The 11,327-nt window shown below is 45.9% G+C and overlaps 1 protein-coding gene across 1 annotated transcript; it reads right to left on the reverse strand.

The window, feature by feature from the left end:
• Window positions 1–2,359: 2,359 nt before the first annotated feature.
• Window positions 2,360–10,648, reverse strand: LOC103808874 (nuclear receptor coactivator 6-like; the record flags this gene model as incomplete). Its single annotated transcript, XM_009081684.1, has 4 exons — window positions 2,360–2,743; window positions 5,697–5,845; window positions 8,707–8,743; window positions 10,580–10,648. Coding segments are annotated over 4 exons (302 nt in total), but the record flags the coding sequence as incomplete, so codon positions are not given.
• Between the last annotated feature and the right edge of the window lie 679 nt (window positions 10,649–11,327).

Consider the following 11,327-nt stretch of genomic DNA (forward strand, 5'->3'; position numbering starts at 1 on the left):
CTAGCCTCTGTGAAGAAAGTTAACTCTACTTCAGCCCAAACCAGCACACTCTCCTACCTCACCAAGGGTTTGGGACAGGTGGGGGAAGCCTTGCCTTGTCCTCAGCACACACTGACGTGCAGTGACACTGGTTTTGTGACCCAGTCAACTAAAGATGGGGGTTAGGAAACACAACATGGTAAAAATGGGTCATTTCAGGAACTGCTTCCTAGTGACTGTACCCACGTGTGTGTATACAAACATACACAGATGCATACAGGATGGGTGTGCATGGATCCATTATCCAAAATGCATGTGAAATGTGAATGCTAAGGGAGTAGGCACTTGTTAGGGAAAACAACTTCCTATTACCCCCCAGAGTTCCCATAGAGTCTGGGGAGGGGGAGTGCCTGGGGGAGTGCAGGGCCCAGCAAACAGCTGCTGGGGCAGCACTCCTGTCCCCACATCCCACTGTGCCCATGCAGAGGACACAGAGCAGCCAAACTCTGGCAGGGAGGACAGACACATTGAAGAATGGCTGGAAAGCTGCTCAGAGGGAAAGGCCCTGGGGGTGCTGGTGACAGTGCCTGGACATGAGCCCAGGTGTGCCCAGGTGAGCAAGAGGCCAATGGCTCCTCACCACTCACCCCCACCATGTGGGCCCATGCCGCCTGGGGCAGTGACCATCCCCCTGCACTGGGCACTGCTGAGGCACCTCCAACCCTGGGGGCAGTTCTGGGTCCCTCAGGACAAGAAAGACACTGAGGGGTTGGAACATGTCCAGGGAAGGGAACAGAGCTGGGGAAGGGTCAGGAGCACAAGGAGCAGCTGATGGAGCCGGGGGAGCTCAGCCTGGAGAGAAGGAGGCTCAGGGAGACCTGCTTTCTACAACTCCCTGCCAGGAGGTGCAGCCAGGTGGGGTCTGGGCTCTGCTCCCAGGGAACAAGGAACAGGAACAGAGGAAATGGCCTCAAGTTGTGCCAGGGAAGGTTCAGGTTGGATACTAGGGAAAATTTCTCCATGAAAAGGGCTGTCCATCCTTGGCACAGCTGCCCAGGGCAGGGGAGGAGTCACCATCCCTAGAGGGATTTGAAAAACGTGTGGCTGTGGCACCTGGGGACACGGTTGGCCTGGCAGCACTGGGGAACAGATGGACTCGATGGTCTTAGAGGGCTTTTCTCACCTGACTGACTCTGTGATTCCCTGACAGCCTTGCTCAGTGCCCACTGCCTTGTGCACAAATAGGTCATTTCTGCCATTGTAAGAGCTGACAGCATCTCCTTAATGACAATTTTTGTTTAACCAGCTGTAGAGACACATCCCTACAGCTGAGGCAGAGGAAAGGTGAGTCTCCTTTGAGCACCAGGCCCAGGCAGTGGGCCCAGCCTGGCTCTTGCACTCCTGTGTCTCACATCAGCAGGGATGTGAGTACTTCTCTGTACAGTACTTCTACTGGAAAGTACTGAAGGCTTGAGGAAAGATTGAATAAGGAATAAATAAGTGATATTCCTTTCTCATTTTGTACAATATGTAAATGAGATGTTAGTTGTACAGCTGGATTCTATGTCAGGGAAGTTATAGTCACCTTCAGAGTGTCTTTAAATAGCAAAACAAAACTAATTTTCACTTGTGATTATTAATTCATTTCTGTGTAGAGCCACTGTTGGGGTCGCCCATGTTACATGAACACAGTTCCTGTATGTACTACAACCACGTTAACATTTAACCCAGCATCAGTGCAATCTAGGTGAGTAATGTATACTCAGAGATAGTGACATAACTCATGAACGCCACAGCCAATGCCACAGCTCCCGACACACCGAGCCTGCCCTGCTTTCCATGCAGCACATCCCAAGCTGCCAGCAGAGCTCTCCGGGGAGCCGTGGCTGGAGGATCCCCCAGCAGGGCACGGGCCTTGCCCTGCTCCTGGCCTGGCAGCCCTTGCTGGGCACTCCTCGCCCCGCGCAGATCCCGCAGGCAGCGCGGCCTTCCCCACGTCCTTCGCTTCGCAGGAACAGCTGCGTCGCTTCATTTGTTTGTGGCTGAACAAATTCCTTTCTAAAGCTCCATATAAGGAGCTTGCAGGCACAGAGCTCTAAATAATCCCTTCAATCCTCCCGTTTGGAACGCTGCTGCTGCTGCTAATAATAATCCAGCCCAACATATAGGACAATAACATTTATTTGGAGCATGAGGGAATCCACATTATACAAACCTTTAGATTTATTTCTTGTTTCACTGGTCCATTTCTACAACAAATACATCAGATCTACTATATAATAAAATTATGTACATTTCCAAACAAGGTGGGGTTTGTTTATAAACCCTCTGCTATTCACATACAGTACTTAAACAACAGCACAATACATTATTTTCATACCTAAAAATGACAACTCTGGATTCTAATTTGTTTATGAAAAGTGGAAACAAATAAATTTACAATTGTCTTCCCTCCCCTTCCATTTCATACAAACACGTTACCCTAATGTGCTAGCCCCGGGCTTCGCTCGGTAAGCCCAGAGGGTTTTACAAGAACCCAGTTTTTATAGCTATTTATCTGTTTTTTAGAAAAAAAAAATCATTGCTTGGGAACAGTATAATATTAAAATGACTTACTGTACAGAATTTTATTTAAAAAAAAAAAGAAAAATCACAGCTCAAAATTGCTATTGGTAAATTCACACTCATTTACAAGTCTCATGTTTCCATGCAGTAATTTACTTGGATTTTCTTCTTTTTGACTGCATTGCACTGGCACTCGTTTCTGAAATCAAGAGAAGAAAACAAGCATGGATACGGAGTCGGTAAGCCATTCCCCAGAGGGGCACAGATTGCCCTGTTACTTTTCCAAACTCACATCAGAGTGCAAAGCTCTGGAGAGCAGGAATTCCCCAGCACCAGGACTGAGTTCAGCTGCATCACCTGTCACCCTGTCACCCCGTGCTGCCCCGGGGCATCACTGCTGGCTCTGGCATTTAGCAACTCCTAACAGCCTTTAAAAGAAGAGACAAACTTTTTACTGTTCCTTGAGTTCAGTTCCCCACGTGCCACAGCTCTGCTGGGCCAGTCCCAGAGGGAAGCAGAGCCTCGGGCACCGGCCGTGGCCGTCAGCCCCGGGCACCGCGAGATGTGCCATCCAACAACTAGGGCAGGTGTTTGGAGTCTGCCACGCAAGTTTACAACCTAGTTGTTTGAGTTCTTGGAAAGTCATTAGAAAACAAGTCTCTTCAGTGCACACTGAGTCACAGAACAGCTAATGCAGCGAGACACAAACAGCAACACCTGCAGAGCCACGGGGACAGCAGGTGACATGTCCAGTGCACTTACCAAGGCACTAAGTTTCCATTTCAAAACACAAAAAGAGTAAGGACCAAGGGCATTTGCATCTTTAGACTTTTTTCAAAATGTGATGTTAAATGTTGGCAATGTCTCTTTGGCTCTTTACAATGTTTTCCAAAAGCTATTGCAGCTGGGTGTATTTTAAGAGTTAAAAGGGAAAGAATTTCCAAGCCCATCTAAGACTGGAGCAGCAGCAATACAATTCCATGGCTGTCACACATTGCATGAGAAAAAACAATCAGCATCTCAAAATTTAACAAACTCAGAGCTACAGTAAATGCTGAAACAGCCCTTGCTGGCAAAGTACTCCAAAAAAGGGAAAATACCAAAGAGAACCCATTTTCACAAGTGAAACATCTCTACAGGCACAACTCCAGCCCCAGAGCCCCTCCAACAGCAAGGCTGACTCCGAAGCAGCTTCAGCACCAGCTGTCGCCACCCCTGCTGCTGCTCAGGGCTCCATGTCTGGGAGAAGGAACAGCTCAGCAGTACTCAAGTCCCTGTCCCAGTCCCTTGGGAGCACCAGCAGTTCCCTGGGAGCATGACCAGCACCTCCCTGAACTTGCCTGCCAGAGTGTGACACGGACACATGGACAAGGACTGACTCTCTGCATGTTCTCTTCTCTCACAGTGACCCTTCTGCCTCCTCCTTCCTTAGCAAAGGAGTTCCTACTCCAGCTGGTCCAAGTTTGCTTCTCTCTCCCTGCTGTATTTTTTCTCACTGCTGTTTTTGTAATGATTCAATCAGCCTCTGTCTCAAGAGGTAACTCCTCCCAGCCCCACATTCCCTGGAATCAGGGCTGTCTCGGGACACAGAAAACGTAAGAGATGTCCAGGAGGAGGCCAGGAGCACCCAAACCAGACTCACTCAGCTCTGATTCACTGACCAAAATGGACAACAGAGGAGGCACAAGTGGCAGAGCAGGCTACACCCCTGCAGTCACCTCACTAAGCTCCAGCCTGTCCCCTGGGCTGGCTCATTCTCTGCCCAGCTGGTGGCTGTGTGCCTGGAGATAAGGCAGTCACAGCCCAGGGACCGTGCAGTGAGCTGCAGCAGATCTTAGCAAATCCCCCACCCCACTCTGGCAGTTTCAGGTGCATGTCTGAAAAACAATGGTTTTATTTCCAGAGGTAAATGAAGTCCACAGGCAGCACAAACCCCTACAGGAGCTCTGGTATTATTTAAATCAGATGCACTTCCATGTTCCCACATTTTCAGAATTTGATGTGCCACTGGTTGTCATCTTTAGGTTTATCCAGATCAGAATGTGGGGCAGGTCACACACCTCAGATCCCCCCCAACCTCAGGCAGGTGTCACCAAAGGGATTTTACATTGGCTTCACAGTTTTTAAACTCCACAATCACCAAAGAATTTATTTTTACAATACAGACTTAGATTCCTCTGCACAATCCTGCCACAACAAGTAAACACAATTAAATTCAGCAGCCACAGAGGTGCAGAACGTAGAGATGCCCTGGGTAATCTTTGGAAGTCATTGCACAATGACATAGAGCTGAAAGGCTTCTCTGAAACTCTTACACCACAAATTCTCACCATTGCACTTTAGTATCTCCAGTGTGGAAAATGGTTGCTGAATTCAACTTGACTTCTTTTATAGTAATTTTATATTAACACCTCCTTGTTCTGTATATTATCTGCAATATATTGGTCGAGTGTTGCCTCTTGACGGTCTCTCTCTACCCTCTGGCATAACTTTGGTCCATTTTCTGACCCTTAAACACAAGGAGCTGACAGAGTTAGCTTCAGCCTGGCACTGGACCATGCACATCACACAAATGCTGCATAACTGGTAAAGACTGCAACCTGGCAGCACCTGCTAATGCTGTGTCTTAACAGCTTTGGGATCTCAGGAGTTCTTGGAAAGAAGAGCTGAGGCTCTGTGCTAGCACACAGCACTCCCTGATGCTGCAGCTGCCACCCCAGCAGCACGGGGAGCATGCCTGAAGCACAGCATTTGACTTGGCAAGAGCTGACTGTGCACCAGGAAGACTTAAGTCTCGTGTCTTTCGGGCGTCAGGAAAACGTCACTTTTTGAGCTGAGCACAGTCCTTTCATGGCAACACATTTCTGAATTCAACTTCAGCTAGGCAAGGTGCTGAGCACTATGGTGCTAAGTGCTGCAGGACACAAGTTCCACCAGTGTAACAGAGGGGAATCCCCCCAGGATTTACTGCGAGTGCAGATGTCAGTAAATGCTTCCACACCAACCTGGGGCTAAGTCCTTGGGACTAGAGTTAAAGCCCCCAACGTGGACCAGCTGCAAACCAGAGTTATGAGGCAGCACTGCAAGGGCAATGGCTGGGGGAGCAGGTTATGCCCTGCCCTCTCCACAGAAAGGATGGCTGTGCATGTTACCTTTTGCCGTGCCGGACGCAGAGGCAGGTCTGGAGGATCTCTTGCGCTGCCCATTCTCTACAGCTTCCTGTGAAGCAGCAGAATCCTCTGCTCTTGAATTTCTTCTGTTTGGAGTTTTAGACTTTTCACAATTCTCTTTTGTCTCATGACTAATAAAGTGGGACAAAATATTTCTGATGAAGTGTAAGAAGGATTATGCTTTCCTAAGCAAGTCAGACAAGCTGGAGGATGGCCCCACACAGGCCCCAGTTCCGGACTATGAGCACTGAAGATATGAAACGCTAGAGATACCAGAAGGTCTATCAGATGAAGAATGACCTGAGTAAGCCAGAGTATAGTCCATTTCTATTAAAAATTATCAGAGGATACAGAATTGAGAAGTCCTCAAAGAGAATATTTTCAACATTAGAAGACCAAGAAATTAGATGCATTACAAATTGTCTGCTCTGCTTTCCACTGGTGCCACCATTACTGAAGTCTAGGAAAAGCAAACAGGTTACATTAGAGACTGTTGCAGTGTGGGGATACAGAGTTGAAATTGCAGATGAACATCAGGAGCAATTAGGAACTGTTCAGGGAGTATGCCAGCTAAAAAAACTCACTCCATTGAGCCAAGTCAGTTCTCCATGTACTGAAAAAGCTTAAGGTGTATTTAAAACTTTCTTCAAGCTTTAAAGCTTGAAGTTAAAATACTTTCTTTTGGTAACAGAAAGCTTCTTCTGCTAGAAAAAGTAGTAATTTCAGGTACTGTGGAAATCTGTGTTTCTTGCCACTGAGACAATAAATGGAGCTACATTTTGTAATTTAACTCCTTTATTTTATCACTCAAAACCCTGTGAACTCACACTGAGCTTTGGCTGTTTTCTCCTCAATGCATTAATGCCAGACAATTTCTGATGACTAGGCAGTTTCAGAAGATGAAGCTAAACTTCTCTCCTGTGAATTCAAAAGGTAAGGAATTACCCAAATAAATGCTGATTATGGTAAAGCTCATGTCAGGCCCTTTGGGCAGTACTTGCAGGATTTCAGGAGAGGCTGCCTGAGTCAGACCAGGGTGAACACACAGCCCAGGGTGTACCTGTGTGTGACACAGGCCCCACTGCAGTGTCACCACGCAGGGAAGTCCTGCTTTGGGGGGAAAAACTGCTATACAAACTTGTAGGGTTAAATAACAGATATCTGCCATGAAACACAGTTTGTCAGAGGAAGGAGAGACAACATTGTCGAGCAGACACACACACAGCAGAGACCATGGAGGTATGTGGGCTGTCTCAGATCAAAATGAATACTGAAATCTATTTCCCCATAAGGCAGTATCAGAGGCAATCTATAAACTGAATCCCCCAAACAGGTCTCAAACTGCTCTTCTCCCATGGAACTGGGGTGGTTGAAGCAGCAGTCACCTACTTCTGAGGACACCCAGAGGGAAGCAAGTCCAGGTTCAGCTAATGCAGGTAACAGATACAGGGGCAGTGACTACATCCCCAGCTGGGATTGTTTCATAGGAACCAACACATCACTCCCCTCTTTTTACAGGAGGAAATCAAGTTGGTGCAAGTGCAAATATCTCTAGTGCTTTGTCGGTTTGTAGGTTCCTCTAAGGTTTTTTAATGGCTTTAAACTGAGAGTAGGTTTAGATTAGGTATTAGGGAATTCTTCCCTGTGAGGGCAGAGAGGCACTGGCACAGGTTGCCCAGAGAAGCTGTAGCTGTCCCACCCCTGGGAGTGTTCCAGGCCAGGTTGGATGGGGCTTGGAGCAACCTGGGCTAGTGGAAGGTGTCCCTGCTCATGGCATGAGCTTCAAGGTCCCTTCAAACCCAAACCTCCTATGATTCTATCGAGGTTTGTGTGTAACTCTAGGAGTTACCTGTGTATGGTGTCTAACTCCAGGAGCCCAAGGTTGCCTGTAGTAATAACCATTGCCAGACTCACAATTTGCCTGCAAACCTTCCTTCTTTTCCTGTCTTGCTCAGAAAAGCTACAGGCAGAAAAACCCAAAGAGAAATGACCCTGCAATAATTTGATGTGACAGTGAGTCTGGAGGTGGTCACACAAGGACACTTCATTTGGAGAATCTGCTCAACTGCCAAGGTCCCACCTTCAGCTTTTTAGGAAAATCCTACCCTGAAAGAAACTTGCTGTGAAATTTCAGCTATCTTGGACACAATTTAAAAGATGCTAAATCCACACAAGGATAAATATATTTAAATATTCCATTCAGAGTAATTCCTGATCTGAGGAAGTGTACTGCACTCCCTGCACTACAAAGGAAGACACGGCCTCATCTCCTGAGGAACCCTTCAAAGAGTTGCACCTCTTGCCCTGGCTTAGAGGGTCATTGCACTGCCTTGGCACCTGAAGCCTGTCCAGCTGTGCCAGCACAGTTAGCCAAAACCTCCCTGAGGTCTGTCACTACAGACTGGGTGTCAGAGCCTGGTGTGGCTAAGAGTCTTGCAGAAGTAGATCTTGGAAACCCTATTTTCTTCTGACACAACACAAGCATTTTGTCTGAATCAGGACAACATGAAGCTTCTACCTGGTTTTCCTATCAGGTTTCAGCAAAGTGTCAACAAGAAAACAGAGGAAAACTGGAGAAAACAACTAGGAAGGCAGAAGGAAAACAAACTTCTGAAAGACTTCCTTTAGGAAAACAGAAATGCACATGACAGCTAAGCTTCAGGCTTTGGGGGGTTAGTTTTGATTTGTTTTCAGAAAATATCAAACAGTGGAACCAGCAAGACCCTCCCAGGGCATGAAACATCCAGCCTGAAGGGATGAGAGGAAACATTGTCCAAAGCACAAAGACAGATTTGGGAAAAAGTCACCTTACATTCTGCATTTCAGCAATGGCTTGGAACATTCAACTGGCCTCATTTCTTAGCAGGACAGAAAGGGTATGGCCAAGAAAATGAAAAGCAGTAGCAGAAGTTGAGCAATTGAAGCAAAGAGAAAGATACTTCCTCCCAGGAAAGCTACATCTACTCTGAATCCACACAAACTATCTCCTTACCTTTGACCAGCAACTACTGCAGCATTTGTCTCAAGTTCTACAAGAGAAAAAGATAGTTTTAAATTCTGCTGTAGCAGTACATACCTGCTGACAAGGCATGGCTAGCTCACAGTTTTCTATCAGGTACTAGGTCTGAAGAATAATTCAAACTAACACACCAAATACCACACAGGGCTCGGTCTGACTGCAGCTGCTCTGGCTACAGCAGGGAGAAGTTAAAACCCCACAGGAGAAAACTGCAGAGAAACTCCCTGACAAGAGCTGCAGTCTTCTCCCTTTGTTAACTTCCATTTTAGACAGTTTATTTCTTCTAAAAGTTCTATGTTTTATTAGTTTTAAACTTAAAAATACCCATCTGGCTCTACCATTCATGTCAGTTTTGCCTTAACCCAACCACCTTTCACAGCAATATCTTCTAATGCAGAGGAAGATAAATTTCTGAAGCCCAATTACACTTGGACAGAATTGGAAACAATCTCAGGGGAGATGATGCAAAGAGAAGCCTGACCTGCCTTCTCTCTCTCTCATGGTGATTTTACACACACAGGTCAGGTTTCCTTTGGAGTCCTCAGCTCAGCAAACAGCTCTCCTTTTCAGCCATCTAAAATCTCAAGTCTTTTTACTGTCCATCTTTTAATTCTCCCCATATCCACCAGACTCTTTGTTGAGAGGGAGGATTTTTACCTAAACACAGCCTCTCTCATGAGAAACTGCCACAGATTTAAGGATTACCATTGCAAAATCATGGATTAACTCCCAGTGTGCTCCAGCTCAATCCCAGCCTCGAGGGCAGTGGGGCACAAACTGAGGCTTTGCCTTTGGGATCAATTTAGGACCCAAAGTCTGCTAGAGTGAGCACAAGGAACAAGGTGTAAAAAAGGTTTGAAAAAAATCTGTTCTCTTATGGTAAATTTGCAGTGTTGGCACATCAGACTCTTCAGTGTAAAGGCATATAGCACTGTCTGGGAACAACATGTCTTGGGAGCAAAGGAGAACAGACTAAGCAAGGTAAGAAAAGAGTTACATTTCTTCCAACCCGAATTTGAACAGGGAGGACAACCAATGGCAAAAACTGGCTATTTCATCAGTGCTTCCCCCCAGCAGGAACTCCCCAGTACAGGCATAGCAGCATGGGGCAATGGGTCAGATGTGAACCAACGGGGAGTACGAGGCACCTTTGCTATAGTGGCAGTTCAAAGGAAACAATTTACTACAACTTTTACTTTCTGAAAACTCTCCTCCTAATCAGGCTAGAGATGGGAAATGGATGGAGAGTGGCATTTCCCATAAGCAAGGCCAGTTATCCATTTTTCCTACTCAACTTAAGAGATGGCTTATATAAACCGTGATGGAATTGATGATGAAACACCATTGATAATAGGTGGCAGCCCCAAAAACTCATCTGCTAGGGCTCCAGCCTGGAACACTGCTGAGGGGTCATTAAAAGCTGAACAGAAAAAAGGGATGACAGACCTGAAACTCATACTCCCAGCATGGCTTTGGGAAATATGTTCAGAAGGGTATAAAAGTAGAACTCTTACTAGCTCTGAACAGAACTGCAACGCTCAAACACAAGATGTGGTAACAAATCCAGTCCCTCTGGTTTATCCCTAAATAGCTAAAGCCTTCCTGGGTGATTTTGTCATGTTTTACTTGATCCCATACTGAATCTCCCACAAGGCTTTGAAGACTTCTAAAGCACAATATATTTAGCACAGAAAAGCAATCCCAAAAGCACAAGGAGGAACAAAAACCCCACCCAACGCCCAAACTGCCCAACATGTTAGTGATCACATTAGTGAGTATGAATTTTCAGTCCCAAAAATAAAGGGTTTAGTTCACCTCTATTCTGCTTTTCCCAGTGAGGATTTACCTGTTCTTTGAACAGTACTTTCTGGTGTTGCAACTGAACTTTTTTTCTGTGTTAAGTGTTGAGAGGATGCTAGAATAAAAGTGGAGGGAAAAAGCATTATTGTCAGAGGGAGCCAAAGGGATTCCTGGGGCTGCTGGTGCAAAATGCTCTGTCTCCCAATTTGGCATTTACAGACCCAATATTTTCCCCGTCCCCCCACCACACACCTCCCCTGCTTTAAAACAAACTTTGGCAAAACTGCCCCAAGCAAGTTCTCTCAAACTAGAGTAAGTGATGACATTAAGTAGCATAAACCACATTTTTCAAGGTAACAGTTTTTCAGCAGACTGAGAAAACAAAGGGAGTCCTAGAAATGCAATAGTTTAGTCTCTCTTATTACAAAGATCATTTCAACAGAGGTTCTGGGTAAAAATAGCATCTTTGTTACTGAATCAATGCCTTCACTTTTGGAGTTACAGTGCCAAATATGCTCCAGAGTTGTACTTGAAGTCTCTGGCAATAAGATGACGTGATTTAACATTTCTTAGGTTGCCAAGTGAAAAAAAACAAGACAGAAACAAATTTTTTGTTGGGCTACACTTACATGTGACAATGAAGTTATGGAGAACAGGAAGACAAAAAGTTAAACATTCCTGTTTAAATACAGAATATCCACTTCCATTTTTCTCCTAAAGAAACAGAATTGCTTCTGTGAAGCTCAAGGGGAACATTTCCCTTCTCCAGTGGCACAGAGCCACAACATCCAACA

The sequence above is a fragment of the Acanthisitta chloris genome, unplaced genomic scaffold (assembly GCF_000695815.1).
Source record: "Acanthisitta chloris isolate BGI_N310 unplaced genomic scaffold, ASM69581v1 scaffold19610, whole genome shotgun sequence".
Taxonomy (NCBI): Eukaryota; Metazoa; Chordata; class Aves; order Passeriformes; family Acanthisittidae; genus Acanthisitta; species Acanthisitta chloris.